General features: G+C 53.2%; 1 protein-coding gene across 3 annotated transcripts in view; it reads left to right on the top strand.

Annotated features, from left to right (window-relative positions):
- The window catches only part of LOC117641245 (formin-binding protein 1-like), a 38,266-nt gene extending 22,309 nt beyond the window's left edge, over positions 1-15,957 (top strand). The window contains exons 2-12 of one of the 3 annotated variants that reach the window (XM_034378404.1): positions 4,765-4,880; positions 9,232-9,282; positions 9,374-9,521; positions 9,609-9,866; positions 9,964-10,149; positions 10,234-10,455; positions 12,129-12,226; positions 12,305-12,562; positions 12,648-12,770; positions 12,856-13,019; positions 13,104-15,957. In XM_034378404.1, coding sequence (XP_034234295.1) covers positions 4,765-4,880; positions 9,232-9,282; positions 9,374-9,521; positions 9,609-9,866; positions 9,964-10,149; positions 10,234-10,455; positions 12,129-12,226; positions 12,305-12,562; positions 12,648-12,770; positions 12,856-13,019; positions 13,104-13,264 — 1,785 coding nt within the window. In that variant the 3' untranslated portion in view covers positions 13,265-15,957. Of the gene's footprint in view, positions 1-4,764; positions 4,881-9,231; positions 9,283-9,373; positions 9,522-9,608; positions 9,867-9,963; positions 10,150-10,233; positions 10,456-12,098; positions 12,227-12,304; positions 12,563-12,647; positions 12,771-12,855; positions 13,020-13,103 lie in introns of all 3 variants that reach the window. The other 2 variants (XM_034378402.1, XM_034378401.1) reach the window with 2 other exon arrangements.
- Positions 15,958-16,273: the final 316 nt, after the last annotated feature.

The raw sequence follows: 16,273 nt of genomic DNA, 5'->3' as shown, positions 1-16,273 counted from the left end.
AGAATGCTGTCTCCGACTAGCTTCCCTCTCTCTCCCCTTCCCTGGCCGGGGGTCCTGGCCGGGCCTGGCCTTGCAGTGCAGGCTGCTGTCGATAAACGATGCTGCTCAGGACTACACGACGCGGGGCCCAGGAGGGCCGTGGAGGGCCGTGCAGGGCCCAGGGGGATGCTGCCTGCATGTAATGAAGTCATTTCTTTAATTTATTGGAATTGGAAACGCTGTGCCGCGTAGTACCGCCCCCCGCTTTTAGTACAGGTATTAATTATTTCCCTGTGCGCGTCGGCCCGCGGCCACGTAGCAGCATCCCAGCTTGTTTTTGTTGTTAGGTTATTTTTTGTGGTGTCGCTTTTTGTGAACAGTGTAAGGTAGAGTAGCCTGAAGGGCCCAAGCGAGGGACGCGAGGCGAGGCGGCCCGAGAGGCCCGAAAGGCCGGCCTGGTGGGCCGGACGGCACCGGACGGCCGGCCAGACGACCAGACCGCGAGGCGCCGCGGAGGGGAGAGGGAAGCCAGTGGCTCGAAGCCACCCACATGTCGATATTAATTACGAGGAAGACGAACAACATCAAACACACACACACACTCACACAAACAGGCGTGATTCGTTCGCCGTGCGCTTGTCGCCGCACTGTCACACTGTCCTCACTCCTCCTGCTCCGCGGAAAGGCTCTGCTCGCCGTTTCTCTCTCTCTCTCTCTCTCTCTGTCGCACCTCGCGGTCCCCGCGCCGTCTTCGCGCTGCAAGCGAGTGCTGCCCGCGTGGGTGACATGTGCCAGAGACAAATTGTGGCCTGGCTAATTGTCGGAGCTCTGCTCCCGCGGCACTCTGTGTGAGTGTGTGTGCGTGCGTGTGTGTGTGTGTGTAATATGTGCATGCGTTGGAGGGCAGTGCTCTCTCGGGCCGCAACAACGAATAGGAATAAGTGCGCCGACTTGCACCGAGCCGCGCTGCGCCGCGCCGCGCTCGTTACAGGAACAAGTAGTAAAATAGTTTTCGTGATGCGTTTGTGCGTTGCCGCCGCCGCCGCCGTCGTAGATAAAAATAAATTGAAGCGTAATGGATCGTGTTTTGTGTTGCTTGCCCCCTTTTTCCTCTCCTGGGTTGTCCCTGTCGGTCGCTGTATCTGCGGCGTCCATCTGGGCGAGGGCTTAAATGCACTCTGCTTTGTGTCCGGGAGTGGCCCCGCGCCCCGCCCCGCCCCGCCCGCGTGCTGCCCTGACTCGCATTTCCATATTCTTGTTATCATACTCGGCCGGTCTGGGAAATGAATGGACGAGTGTAAGGCTCGCCTGCCTGGCCGGGCTCGGAGTCTCGGCGTGGCGGTTTGGCTCGGTCGTGCTCTCCTTGCCCTCGCGGTGCTGGTCTAGGCCGTCTAGGCCGTGTCGCGGTACCGCGGTACCGTACTGGGCGCGGCCGGCGCGGCTGGCGCGGTGCGGCGCGCTGGTCTGGATGGGGCAGGATGGGCACGTCCACGTCGCTGGCCGGGCCGGGCCGGGCCGCGAGGGCCGCGAGGGCCGCGACGCCATACCGGTCCAACTGGTCCAAAAGTAAGACGGCCGGGCTAGGCCGGGCCCGGCCCTGGCTGCCTCGCCGGCCCGCCGGCCCGGCCCTGGCCAAGGGGTTAGGGTTAGGGCCGCCCCACATGGGCCCCACATGGGGCACGACCCGGCTGGAGTTTCAAGGTGAGACCTTTGGGAGGGGGAGCGGGCCGGGTGGTGACGGTCTACCACACACGTACGTACGTACGCACCTCTGCGATGCGGCACGCGGCAGGCGGGTTGTTGTTTCACTTCGTCCTGTCTTTGTTTTTGTGCCGCGACCGAAGCAGAGGCAGCCCCATGTCGTCGCAGGCCCGGCGGGCCCGGCCCCCGCCGCGGTCGGATTGATTCGAAGCCCAAGAGGAAGGAGAAGGGAGAAAGGAAGCTGGCGGGGCGGTGCGAAGCGGCTTCCAGGACGGCCCCCACAGAGCCTTGCTGGCTGTGCTGCTGCCTGACCTTGACCGGGTGGCTGCGGAGTGGCGCGGCTGGCGGGGCGCATGCGGCAAGCAGGGCGACAGGCCGACAGCCGGCAGGACAGGCCTGGCGCCTTAAAACGTCGTAAACAAGACGCGCTGCATGTATGATTCGCCTACTTTGCCGCCACGCCGCGAGCCGCCCTGCGCGCTGCAGTCCGGACATCCGGTGTGGCGGGGCGGGGCGGGGCGGCCTTGATGGCGCCGCTTATCGAACGGCCTGCGAATAGTGTAGTGTGTGCAGTGTGTGGGCCGCGGGCAATTAAGGCGATGCACTGCGAATAGGCTACACTTTCACACGCCGGGCTGGCTGACTGGCTGGCTGGGCGGTGCGACAGGTGCAGGGCCGTGCACCGCGCAGGCTCGTTGGCCGCACCTCCAGACACTCTAGACGCCGCGTGTCTCTGGCGGGACCCGCGCCACGGGACCCAATAAGGAACCCATTAGGGGGTCCGCGGCGTAATCGGCCTTTTTCTCGTTGGTGGTATTGGTTCGTTCGGCGTGGAGGCGGCGGCGCGGCGTTGGCTGGCTGCGCAAAAAGCGGCGGGATTTTGGACTGGTGCCCGCGGCCCGCGCGACGCGGCATAGTTACGATGCCGGCCGCGGCGGTGACTTGCGGCGGCAGCGGTACGCCCCGCCCCGCCCCGCCCCGCAGGACGCAGACCACAGCCCGCGATGCCGTGGCGATGTGGCGATGCCATGTGGAGACTGTCGAGAAAGCGGCGGTGATGCGGCGATTACCCGATGAGGGACTCGGAAACGGACGCGACAAAGGCAAGCCAAGGCAAGGCGAGGCGGGTTGGGGGACGAAGTAAAAATGCAGTGGCGCGGCGGCAGCGCAAGTGGGCTGCAGCACGCAGCACGGCGTGCATGTCCGGCAGGGCGGCAGGGCGCTGATGAGCGCGACCGGTCGGCCGTCGGGCCGTCCTGGTCGTCCCGGAGAGGCAGAGCGAGGCAGAGGAGGGCGTGGACTCATTATGAGCCGCCACTACTCACGATCGGCTGCAAACTGCGCCACGCCGCGCCACGCTGCAGTCCAGTGTGGCGGGCTGGCTGGCTGTGGCTTCTCATTGTCGGTCGCCCCGCTGGGAAAAAAGAAAAGAGACGGCCCGGAGGCGAACCCGCGGCGGTGCGGCGGCCAAGCACTTCACGGCACTGCACTGCGCGGCACTCGCGGCGCGCGGACGACGACGACCACGACGACGACGGTCGTGGCGGCGCTCACGGTGCGCAAAACGTGTACCGAAAACGTGTCGCTGATTGGCGATCGCACGGCCTCGGCCGGGCCTCGCTGGGCCTCGTCGGCAGGAAGGGAAAGTGGCTACTTAATGAAAAAGACGTACTTGGTGTTGGGCCGCAATTACGCGGCATATGCCCGCCACCGGCCGCTGCTGCCGCCGCCCTACATCGAAGGCCCCGGCGTCCAGGGCGGCCCGCCGGCCCGGGCCAGGCTGGCCCGGCCTGCTATCGGCGCGGCAGTATCAGCTGATGGCCCGATTGTTTATGCTGATTCGCGGCGGGGCGGGGCGGGGCGGGGCGGGACAAGCGGAATGCCGACTCAATTGGCCTTTTGTACCGCCTTCGTCTCCGATTGGGCGATAGCGCCGAAATGCGTGTACGTGGGCCACGGTAGCGGGAAGAGCGTCCTGCTGCAGTCTCCGAGTCACTCTGCTGGAGAACCTCTCTCTGCTGGAGAACCTCTCTCTGCTGGAGAGTCTCGCCGCTGGACAGTGGTTCCCACGCGACTAGGGTGACACGAGGGTGCTTGGCGTTGACGCCGCTGACCCCTGGCGGCCCCACGCCGCGCTGGTGCCGGCCGGCTCGCCCGATTTGCATCTTCCAGGAGGTCCTCGAGGTCCAGGAGGCGTTTCCAGCTGTTTCCAGGCCGCGTCCGGGCCGGGCCGCTTATCGCTCGTCGCGTCGCGCAGGGCCCCGCTGCCCCGCTCGTTTCCATAGAGGTCCTCAAAAGGGCCTCGGCCTGCCCTGCCCGCCACGTGTCGCCCCACGTGCCGCCCAGGGCGCCCTGGACGCGCTGGACTCCCCGACGGCGAGGACGAGGCCGCTCCGGGCGCATCGTGCCAGACACGGCCGGACACTGATTCGGAACGAATTCCAGAAATGTTTGGGCACAGCGCCGCACGCCGCGCCCCGGCCGGCGGCCCCGCCCCGCCCCATCCCCGCGCGCCTTACGGGTGAAAGGCCTGAAAGGCTTGTGTCGCCTCTCGCCTCGCCACTGATTTATACGGGCCGCTGTCTCCCACTTAAAATCGCAGGCCTTCTTTCGCACGGTTCGGTTCTGCCGCCTCCAGTCCCGATCCGGACTGGATCTATCACCCGCGAGAAAAGTTGGAATCGCACGGCGAAGGCGGCGCGGCCAGCGGGACGACAAGACGCCTGGGGCAGCGCGGCTGGAGAGGCTGGAGGCTGGCTGGAGACTGGACTGGAGGCAGCAGCCCCGGACGGACAGCCCTGCTGCTGGCGGTGCTGGTGGTGACGGCTGCCACTGTTACTCCCTTGTTCGGGACCACTTGTTTTTTATAGATTTTCCCGGCAGTCCGTTCTTACGGGAAGAAAGTCGTCGTTGCGTCGACTCGCAGAAGCAGTGATCTATCAAAACTTATTTTCTCTTTTCGTTCGTGAACTCACTGATCATGTTTTTTTTTCGGTCCGCACCTCTCAACGCGTTGTGTGATGAGGGCTTTTGCTGATTGACCGACTGTGCCTGACCGTGTTTTTTGTTTCTCGTGTGTTGCAGGACCAGTATGACAATTTGTCATTTCACACGCAGAAGGGGATAGACTTTCTGGAGAAGTATGGACAGTTCATCCGGGACAGATGCCAAATAGAGATGGAATATGCTGGAAAACTCAGGTAAGGACGAGCGCAAACAGAGGCCTGCTTCGTTTGCTTTAGCGATAGTAGATTGTGTCGGGCGTTCCCCGCTGCGAAAAGCAAGCAAGCAAGCGTGCTGGCTGCGGGCTGAGGCCGGCAGGCCGGCTGAGGGGGCGGGGATCTCGTTAGACAGCATAGTGTGCTTTTGCCCGAGTCATACCCCTATATCTCATCGACCGCTCTCGGCGAGAGAGAGACTTCATCACTCTCGCCTCGCTGTCCGCCCCCCGCGCCCCGCCCGCCGTCGGGTTGCCGTCGCGCGTCTAAGTCTCCGGCCGACGCCGACCGGGATGCCTCCCCAAAGAAGGCACGCCAACCTTGGTCTCGATCTCGATGTCGCTGCTGGTGATGAAGGGACTGCACTGCGCGCCGGGCGAGGTAGGCAACGCGGCCGCCGCCCTGCTCCGGTGTGTCGCTGGGCTGCCTGCGCTCGGGTCCGCGGGCGCCAGAAGGACCCGAAGGCGGCCAAGCCCGAGGCACGCCGCCGCTTGCCGCCGCGTGCCAACGCGTGCGCGTGGCGGCGTCTTGGCGGGCCGTGGCTCCTCTCGGTCGCGCGAAAGGGCGCACCCCGCAGGAATACCGTCCGACTTGGACTTGGCAGGCGCGCGGAATGGGAAGTGAGGCGTGCCGCGCACGCTGTCGCGGTGCGTTATCGGCGTGCTCGCCGGGTCGGGTCGTTATCGCGCAGGTGTCCGATAGCGTCCGCGGTGACCTCGGCATTGCGTATACGCGCGTACGCACGGAGACACCGGCTTCAATCTCCCACCGTCGGGGCGTTGCGGCGTTGCGTTGCAGTGTCGGAGGTGAGGGTGAGGGTCTTGTCCTCGTGGGCGGCGCGTTGCTGCGCGTTGCTTGGCGTTGCGGCGCGCTGCTTCCTGCCTGCCGGTGAGTGTGCAGTGTGTGAGTGTGCGCGTCTCGCCCGGCGTGGGAGTGGCCGTCTTCCCCCTTCCCCCGCGCCGCCCTGCCGCCGGAGCCGCCGCTCTCTTTCCTCGCCATTCGGTTCGCCCCGGTTCTGTTGGGTTGGCGTCGATTGGGGCCCGGAGCCCCGACGCCCTTATCTGCCTCGGGTACTTGGCGGAGTGGAGGCCAGCGCGGTGGGCGAGGCCGGCGAGGGAGGCGAGGCCGGCGAGGCAAGGCGTCGCCGGGACGGGCGTCGCTGAGGCGTCACGACGCCGACGACGCCTTGATGGCGCTGCCTACCTGGCGCTGCCTCGCGCGGGTGAGCGACCTCCCCGACGCTGGTCACGCCGCGGCGCCGCGGTCAGCACGGTAGCTTGGCGGCGCGGCACGGCACGGCAAGGCACGGCGATAGTCACGGCCCCACTTGCCGTGCGTCACGCCGTGGTCACGCCCTGGTCACGCCCGTGACGCCGTCCGCAGGGCGCGGCGGGCAGGCAGGCAGGAGCGGCGCGTCGACCTTGCCGCGTGTGCGTCTTGACGTCTTGACTTGTCGCCGCGCCCTTTCTGTCTCGCCGGGGAGTGTGTTCCAGCTTCCAGCTGGCTTCCAGTGTCGCCGCGAGCCTGGAGACTGGAAAGGAAAACGGGGGCCGTTCAGAAGACAGAGTCCACGCCGTGCCGCCACAGTGCCGCCTGCAGGCAGCATGCCGCCGACGTCCGTCCGCCTGCTCTGCTCGGCTCTGCTGCCGGGCCCGGCCGGTCCATCCCTGCGTCGTCGCGTCGCGCCCTCGCTCGCTCGGACGGAAAGAAAAAGAAAGGGCATAAAGGGACATAAAAATTGAAAACGGGAAACAGGAAACAAGGCGACACGTGTTGGCGTTGCGTTTCTCCGCGCGCCGAAGTGTCGGCGGCGATGTCGTTAAAAACCGAAACGCCGCGTTGTCGCCGCCGGCTCGCTTTCCAACTACGCGGGGGAATAAATGAGTTGTAAAAACGACGAGCGGTCCTGGGATTTGCGTCGCGGCGCGGCGGCGGCGTTGTGTGCGCCGTCGTCGTGTGGGCCTCGTAGGGGGAGGGGAGGGGACTTTGTTGTCGCTCTGCTACGCGCGCTGCTCTGGGCAGCCGTCCAACGCGCCTCGCCGCGACACGGTCGGGCCGGCCCGGGCCGACGTGAGGGGGAAGGGTTGTGCCCCCGACCCGACCCACGCGGCCCACGCCCCGCCGTCCCGTCTCGCGGAAGGCGAACCCCGCCGCACCCCGCCCTGTGTGGCCCTGTGTGGCCCCGTGTGGCCGGGGGAGAGGGGCGGCGGGGAGCAACGCGGAGCAGCGCGGAGCAAGGACAAATACTCTCCGTTTCTCAATAATGGCCGGCGCGGGGCACGCGCCACTCGCGCCGCACGCCCGACCCGAACGGCCTGGCGGGCTGGCGTCGTCGTGGGCCGCGGCGGCATAGCCAGGCAGCACAGCCCGCCACTATACTGGCGAATTAATTCGGCGGCTCCCGGTCGGTGGCACCTCCGTGACCGCGACGCCAAAGCGGGGGCGGAGGGGGACGGACGGGGGTGGGGCAGCAAGCCCAAGCAAGCCTCGCGGGGACGCGAAGGCTGCGCGCGTGCTGCTGCCCGGCCTCGCGGCCTCTGTGCTGCCGTGCTGCTTTCGTCGGCCCGTCTCTCGGTCCCGTGAGTGCGAGAGAGAGAGAGAGAGACTCGGGATCTGCCTGCCGCCCGGCGGCCAGTCGGTCTGTCGGGGTGAAATTGGCCCCGCTCCTTTTCCGGTGACAACCTCGTCCTTTGGCCTTTGGGGACTCGCGACTTGGAGTCCTGCAGGCACTGCAGACACTTTAGCCGCTGCGGGCACGGCCAGGCACGGCCGCGCAAAGGGCAGCGAGGTGCCCGACGCCCGAGCTGGCCCACAAAGCCCACAACAGGTGCGAGGCGCGGAGGCGGCCGAGGTGTCCGCCAATAGCGACGCACCGCGCACCCGAGCCGCGTGCCCGTCGGCCATCGGCCCGCGGTGCCAAGTTGATGGACTTACGCCCAGGGCGTGCAAGTGCGCTCCGCGCAACAGATGTCTCTAAGTGGCCAAGTGTATGGCTGCCTCGCGGTCTCGCGGTCTCGGCGTGTCCCGTGCCCGCCCGGTGCCCGCCTTGCCATGATTGATCGACTGGCGGCCGTGTTGTTGCACTGCTGCAAAAGTGAGACACGCCGTCATGCCGAGAGCGGCATCAGCGGTATGGTTTCGCCTCGTCGCTCCGTCTCACTCGCACTCGCGGGGCGTTTCGTCTGGGTGCGAGAGAGACGGGGAATCGCTTAGCAGTGCGGCACCAGTCGGTGCGGGACGGGGACGCGGAGCCAAGTGGAACGCACTGGGACCGACGCACTGGAACGCCCCGGCCGTGTGCCGTGTCGCCGCGCGGCCGTGTCTGCCGTGTCCCTTGGCGGGGCGAGCGGCGTGCCTTCCCCGTCCCCTACAAGGAGCGCGTGGCCGCGTGCCCGTGTGGCCGCGCCACTGCCTTGCCCGCCCCCAGACACCAGGGACCAGGGCCCCGTCGTCGCGGCGGTCGCGGCCGAGGCCCGGGGATGGGATGACCCTGCCCGGGGCGCGCGTCGCGCGAAAGGGGCACAGTGGAGTGGCAAGGGGGAAAAAAACGACGGCTGTCACCCCGCGTAATCGTCAAGGCCCTGGCCCTAGTGTGCTTTCGAAATAGAGTTGTCGTTTGTTTTCGTCTTTTTTTTCGGGTCGGGAGAAGGGGTTTCGGTGTTTTCACCTCTCTTTTTTCCGCTCCGCGACGGGCTCGGCGGGCCTGGGTCTGGCCGCGCGTGACCTTCCCTTTCCGTACTGCGTGGACCGGTGCAACAAAGCACGCCCACGTACTTGTGGCCGTCGGTGCGGCGCGGCGTCGCTTTGACGCAAGACGCGACCACGCGACCGGGGTCGGGTCGGGTCGGGTCGGGTCGGCGCCGCCGAGGACGGCGTCGAATGCTGCAAGGAAGGAAAGCGGTGCTGCGCGCCGCGTGCACCTCCCCGAGAGTGTGATGCACCTGTCCGCCGTCCGCCCCGCCGGCGTGCACGGCGCCACCATATCACTTGCCGATAAAGTGCGGCAGTTTACTGACCCGCCAGCCAGCCTGCCAGCCAGCCAGCGCAGTGTCGGCCAGAGAGAATGCCTTATCCCGCACCGCATCGGGATGAGCGCATTGAGGGGGGCCACGGCGACCTTTTCCACGGAGATGCCCTGGGTTCAAAACCAAGCGCAGCTGGCGTAGCGCAAGACGCACTGGCCGCCACGCTCTGCGCTCGGCACTCGGCTTGGCGGTGGTTAAACCCGTGACGTGACGTGACCCGACTTGGCGCCTGGCTCTGGCCCAAATGGCTACGTTCGGATGACCCACCCAAGACTCTCATTTTCAACTCGTTTTCTTTTCTGTTCCAGGAGGCTTGTCAAGAACCACCAGCCCAAGAAGAAGGAGGAGGAAGATTATCAGTGGGTGTCTTATTTTTAGGAAACAACACCTATTTAGTGTCGCTTTCTTGTGTCAGTGCTGATAATTTTTTTTTCAATCTTGTGCCTACAGGTACAGCCCATGCAGAGCATTCAAACTTGTAATGAATGAGGTCAATGATTTAGCTGGACAGCATGAGGTTATCGCAGAAAATTTGCAGACTCACATTATCCGCGAAGTTAATATGCTTGTCAAGGATTTTAAAGAGGACAGGAAAAAGGTACTACTTTTTCTCAAAATTTCTAATGTTTGCTTTTATTAAATTTTCTTAAAGCTCGAGATTAATTATTGTTCTCTTCACTCTTAGCATTTACAAGATGGAGCTAGAATGATGACAAGTCTGAGCAATCAAATAGCAACTCTTGAAAGAGCTCGTAAAAATTATGAGAAGGCATTCAAAGAAGCTGAGCGAGCCCTAGACAATTATCAGAGAGCTGATGCAGACCTTGCTCTGTCACGAATGGATGTTGAAAAGCAAAGAACTAACATGACAATCAAATCACAACAGTGTGAAGATGCAAAAAATGAGTATGCCAATCAACTACAAAAAACTAATGACCTTCAGGTTAGTTGCTTTCCTTTTGGAAATAGCGGGGTTGCTTTGATGCTACAGTATTGCATTACAAACATAAGATAACATGCATTACTTGTTTAAAATTTAGGCACAGCACTATCAGCATCTTATGCCAGATATTTTCCAACACTTGCAAGAGCTAGATGAGAAAAGAATCAAAAACATAAAGAATTTTATGACACAATCCGTAGACATTGAAAGGAGTGTTTTTCCAATTATAAACCAATGCTTAGACGGAATTATCAGAGCAGCAGATCAAATAAATGAAAAAGAGGTAAGCATCTACAAATTTTGTACATTACTGTAATTTTCTTTTACTTTTCCTTGTATGACACTCATTACTTTAAATTTGTTATAGGACACACAAATGGTGATAGAACGATATAAGTCTGGCTTCATTCCTCCTGGTGATTTCCAATTTGAAGATCTCAGTGCTCTGAAGAGTGGTGATGCACAGCCAATGATTATAAATAATGCCATCACATCCATCAGACCAGAGGCCATAACAGTCAGAGGAACGATGTCTGCTAATAAATTAAAGAAGAGAGTAGGAATTTTTAACATTTTCAGCTCTAACAAGGTATGTACCTTTCACATTTTATTATTAATTTGCAACAAAAGTTTGCAGTGCAAATTTCTAAGTACATCATGTGTGCATCCAGAAAATTCCTGCAGTTCTGTCATAAAGTTAAATTATAGGAGCTTCATGGTCATTCAATACGTTGCCTAAAATTACCTTGTTTGGAAGTACAGTATTTACAAATAACTGCAGCTGAACGTTTACTTGACGGGATTCATTTCTCACTGGAATGTGCATCTCTCCCAAATTTTCTTTTGCTTTTGCTCCCTATTATGGGTATGTCTGGTTAATTCTTTCTGTCAGACTTACTCTTATTCCTCAGAATTCCATATTTTAAATTAAAGATGATTTTTCTTTGAGAGAATAATTTTTTGTTTCTTTTTTTTTATTGACTTGTTCAGATCTGAAACAAAAGTCTTTGTGAACTTACCATTTTTTGTCGTACAATACTATGCATGTGTTTGTGTAAAATTACCTGGTTGGTGTAATACTTGTCTGCACAAGTAATCATTGATGAGTATTGAAGTTTTCTGTTTTACAAGTCCTGGCTCTTTTGGTATGCAAAAAAGAATTAAGGAGTGTATGTATTTTAACATACAATCAGTTGTATCAAAGTAAGACCAGGCTCTTTTTTGTTTGAGTGGTTGCACTTCAAAATTTGAAAACTGTAGGCAATTCCATTTTAGCTAAAATTATAAATCCTAGTATTTTACTAGTCAGTTGTGTGGTTTGAATGTAGTTACCATTTTAAAAATTGATTGGTTTCATTTACTTATCTTATCACTGAAAAATATCAGAAGTGTTCTTGTGGTTTAGAAGCTGGGAAACAGCCCTCTGTTATTTCTTGAAGGTCCTTTTTAATAAACAATGATCCAAAGTACACCATCCAAATTTGACCAAAACATCAATTTTCTCTTACTGTTTCATCAGTTTTAATACTGACTGCTTGACTTTAACTTTGGTTTGGTCTGCCTTAATTCTCTTCCCTCTCTGACTGAATCTTGGTCTTATCCCTGTCTGAATTTCATTGCAACTTGGTGCTGGTGGTGTCTGGCCTTCTCTGCTGCTATTTTTTGTAAGTATGAATGTGCCAGACACATTAAAAGAACATAATGTGGCCATCGAGTCTAAGAAACTGCTTGTGTACTGACCTTATTCTGAATCCATTGTTGCTGCTTTGTTGGCGTCTCTTCAATTGCATGTGCATGGCTCTATTCTTATCAATTGTTCTGTCATTGATGAATCTATCAAGGTTTTATGTAAGGAAGGCTTTCCCTAGCTTTATATCAGAGGAGAAGCTTAGATATTCCTATAATAGCACTTCTTATCCCACTTATCTAGAGATTTTCTCTCTGTCTCCTTTGGTTCCTTATGAAATATTTTAACATATGTTCTGATTATTACATTTTGGTCTTGTCAATTTTTTTTAGAAAAGATAAACAGCTTTTTACATAAAAGTGTACTATGACTAACTTTTGTCTTGAAGTGTTTAAAATCTTCATTTAATGTACAAATGTAGCTTTAAGCTTATATTCCTCTTAGCTCATAAGAAAACTAACATGCTTTCCTGAAAGAAATAAGAAAAGGTATTTTATATCCCTTTATTGCTTGCAATTAATTTGCTGTTTCTTCTTACATTGTAGAACAATCTATCTCCTTATGGTGAAAACAAGGAGGACTACAGTGACCTACCTCCCAATCAAAGGAAGAAGAAATTGCAGCAACGTTTAGAGGAAATTTCTGCTAAAATTCAACAAGAGACTGCTGCCAGGTATACAAGATAAAATATTCATCAATTAAGTGCACTTTGGCTTGTGTCCTCATTCGGAAAATATTTGTTTGTTTGAAGGGATGGTTTAATGAAAATGAAAGGAGTTTATGAACAAAATCCAGCATTGGGTGATCCTATGTCAATAGAGGGTCAGCTAAATGAAAGTGGCCATAAGCTAGACAAGCTCAGACAGGAACAACACAAGTTCCAAATGTATCTTGAGGATGCTCAGGACAATGGTGCTTCAATCATGAATGTATCCCCCTCAGTGCCCGGCCGACGGCTCAAATCACAACCTCCTCGTTTGATTAATGGGGCGGGGCAGCGTAATCACAGGTAAATGCTAGTTCATTCTCTTCGATGTTTCTTATGTTGCATTTTTGCTCTTGTTGATTGATATGCTTTGAATTTTTTTGATCAGACATAGTGGAGGTTCGGGTGGGGAAGAAGAATCTCTCAGCCGCTCAGCATCAGACTCAAGTGTTTCAAACCCCACAACAAATAACAAGCAGTCAGCTCCAGGAACCCCTCTTCCATCCCACAAGTAAGTCACTATCTATCAAGTCTTAAAATCTTCCCAATATCTAGTCATATTTTTGTGTCTAACGACACTGGTGTGTAACATGTAGCTCTTCACACAGCCCCGAGTCAGGACTGGGCACATCACATACTTCCTTGCCGGACTCAGATGAACCGGAGCCTACAGACATTGATGGCAATGCTCAACCCGAGTATTATGATGCCGACCAACTTCCTGCATTAGGAATGTGCAGAGCACTTTATCCGTTTGAAGGTGTGCTATGTTGTGTTTAACTAAAAGTAACAACATTAAAGTGTACTAGCCCTAACTTATCTCTCATCGTGTTTCTTACTCTAGCCACCAGTGAGGGTTCGATTCCAATGTACGATGGTGAAGAACTCCACATCATTGAGTTGGACCAAGGAGATGGGTGGACGCGAGTTCGAAGACAGGGAGACACCGAGGAAGGCTTTGTCCCAACATCTTACATTGAATGTACACTGTTCAATAACTCCTAGGGCCCCATGCGGGCAGATGACGTTAATCGTCCATCTGCCCGTAGTACATTGGCCCACCACTTGAACAAGGTCAAGTGGTTTCTCAATATGTAAGGGAGTCAGAGACAGTGTGGTGGCTATCATCTGCTCAAACTTTCACCCTCTACTGGTACTAAGCATCTACGACATCAAGCGGGTGCTGTTAACATAACTGTTGTGCTTCAGCTTATGTGCGTACATGAGCAGTGAAGTTTTTTGTTTTAATTCATTTGTTTACATAACTTGTCATTAAAATAGATCGATCTGGCGATCACTCTAGTCGGCAAGTAGCATACTTGGGTTGTATGGACATATGTCATGTCTAGTTACATACCTTTAAGCTACACATTTTAGATTGTGTAATTCTTAAAGCACCCCTTGAAATATATTCATTTTACAAATTGACGTAAAAATAAAGAGTAACAATTAAGGATTTGGAGAATTGTTGCCTTGATTATTGCTTTCGTTCTAGATTTGTTAGCAAAATTTAACTCGATGAGCTGTTTTATTTTTGTTGCAACTGCTGTCATATCGTTTTTAGATCTAAGAAAAGTGTGAAACTGTTGTGAGGTGGTGAGCAAGAGTCAGTACAAGCATCACTCATGAAGACTGTTAATTATGGAGGTATTGTTCAAGTTACAAGTTGTGCTTCACTTTTTTAAAGATATAATTATTTTTGTATTACAAGGTGTGTGGTGTAGTTTGAGTATAAGTGAAGAAGTTTCATGACACAAGGGAATTATATTTTGTAACGTCACAGGTCCTACCAAAATTATGTTTATACTCCCCACTCCCTTCAACAGAAAGATTCCTGCATTATTTGTTTCAATGTTTTATGATACCAGCATTTGTATTGATCTGATGCAATTTAGGCAGTTTTAGGTGGAAATCACTCATCAACTGCTTTTAGGGCTTTCTCTATCATGTACTGTTCTGATGTAATTTATTGTATTTCTTTTGTAGAAAATTCTTTGTAATGCAATGAGCCTTTACTGGGTCTCAAAATTTTAATCCTTTGAAACTTGTTGCCAATCAATGCATTTAAAAATCATTTAACTACGTAGAAAGTTATCTGCACACTGGTCAATTGCAGTGAGGCTTAGAAAGTGCCACAAAATATTGCTGACATGAAAGTTATGTGAAGTGGGCTTGTGTCTTGCATTTCTTCCTTGTAAATGTTCTGCAAGCACACACCTCGAGGAAAATGTCAGCTTAGTATGTGTCATATTAGCCATCTTGTTGCTTTTTTGCCCTGTATTTTCTTCTCTCCTTTTGTATGGTCTTCCTGTCTTGGAGATTTTTTTATTTCAATCCAATTGCATTTTACAATGCTTTCTTTATTGAAACCTTGCTTTTGTAGACTGGGCAGTGACCATTCAGCTGACATTTGGAGGCCTGTTTGTAGTGTGCTGCAACTTTTAGGTAATATTTAATATGTTAGGAAAATCTAATAAGTAAATGCTCTAGAATGACTGATGTTAGCTATGGTATGACAGTGTGGTTCAGGTTGATATGTTGTGTTCCTGTAAATAAGAATAGTCTGTTGTCTGTAAATATTTTCTGTAAATAGTTCTAATTACATGTCACTTTTCTGTCTATTTTAAAATGGTGACTTTTGATGTACATAAAAGTAATAGAATTCAGTTGGTATTCTTTTAAAGTGAGAACGTTCTTGTTATTTTATCTTGCACTGTTTAATTTTATTTCAAGATTGATTTTTGTCTATTTTATGTTAGATATTTCTTTCACATGTACAGATTCAATTTATTTACTTTTCTGTGAATTTGTATTTAATAAATAAAGTGTAAAACCATGTGTATTTGTCAATATTAATATTTGAATTAATCCATTTCTTCTTCTGCTGCTTGTGTGCAGATGTTATCTTATTTTTGACCCGCTTTTGTTGGTGGAGGAACCGCATCCTCGCTTAGTGGGCCTTAGTTGAGTCGCTACTACTATTAACTGGCAGCAACTTAACTCATAAGTATACATGCATTCCTTACCTACTCTCACTGTGACTTTGTTAATTGCTTTCTTTCTTCATTTTTAAAATTCTAAGGTACATGTTTTGTTTGACTCAATACCTAATTAATGTAGATCAAAAGCTGTATCCATGACATTCTTTCTTTCTTTTCCGCAATGGACGTTGTCTTGACTTCTTGTTTAAATTAAGGATGCAATGTACTCAAATGTTATTTTCCTAGTTTGACGATTTTTTTTTTGCCTGGACCTGCTCACTGTGTGGGAAGTTCTATCTACTCCAAGGCTCTCAGTGAGGTCATGTCCTAATTTAATGAAGTTTTCGGTGATTACAGTCTTGTCCATTGCTTCATGTGGTTCATGTACGTAGTAGGATCAACTTACCAAATCTTTTCTTTTACTTTTATCCGTCCCATGTATATTGAAGATAAGCTCTAGTTTTAATTCAAGTTTGCTGATCCAAAATTTTTGTTTTATGCTTTTTGTTCTTTAAGTCTGTACAGCGCTTAAGTATTTCGATTGTTGAGTTCTTGTGTGAATAAAACGTTTTGTATAGTGTTTGGTGTAACCATCTGCCATGTTCTGAAAATTTGATTCCAACATCATACAATTTTGGCGAGGAGAGTTGATTATTATGTGATAAATTGTGTGAGTGATGCCTGAGAGTATCTATAGTATTAAACTTTCACAATGAATATATGAGTGTGACCTTTATTTTCTACCATCCCATTCCACCATTTTACTCCGTAATCAACAATTTTATTTTTTCACGAGGAAATAAACGATTGGGACACCAAAAAAAAAGTATGAATTAAAGTTTGGCCGAAACAGACCCAGGAAAATACTAATCTGCGTAATCTTAGTTCATTTTCAACAATTTACCGCAATTTACTGGGCCAAAGGGAACTTTAATTTAAAAAATGTGATTGGAAAGTGATGGTGTCTCAGTCACGGCTTGCTGGACTCCTCCACGACCGCTTGCGGTTCTTTCCGTAAGATTTTCCAGTTTTC

This window comes from Thrips palmi, unplaced genomic scaffold, assembly GCF_012932325.1.
Source record: "Thrips palmi isolate BJ-2018 unplaced genomic scaffold, TpBJ-2018v1 HiC_scaffold_15, whole genome shotgun sequence".
In the NCBI taxonomy this organism is placed as follows: Eukaryota; Metazoa; Arthropoda; class Insecta; order Thysanoptera; family Thripidae; genus Thrips; species Thrips palmi.
Note: the sequence above shows the minus strand (reverse complement) of the source record. Positions and strands in the feature narration are given on the sequence as shown.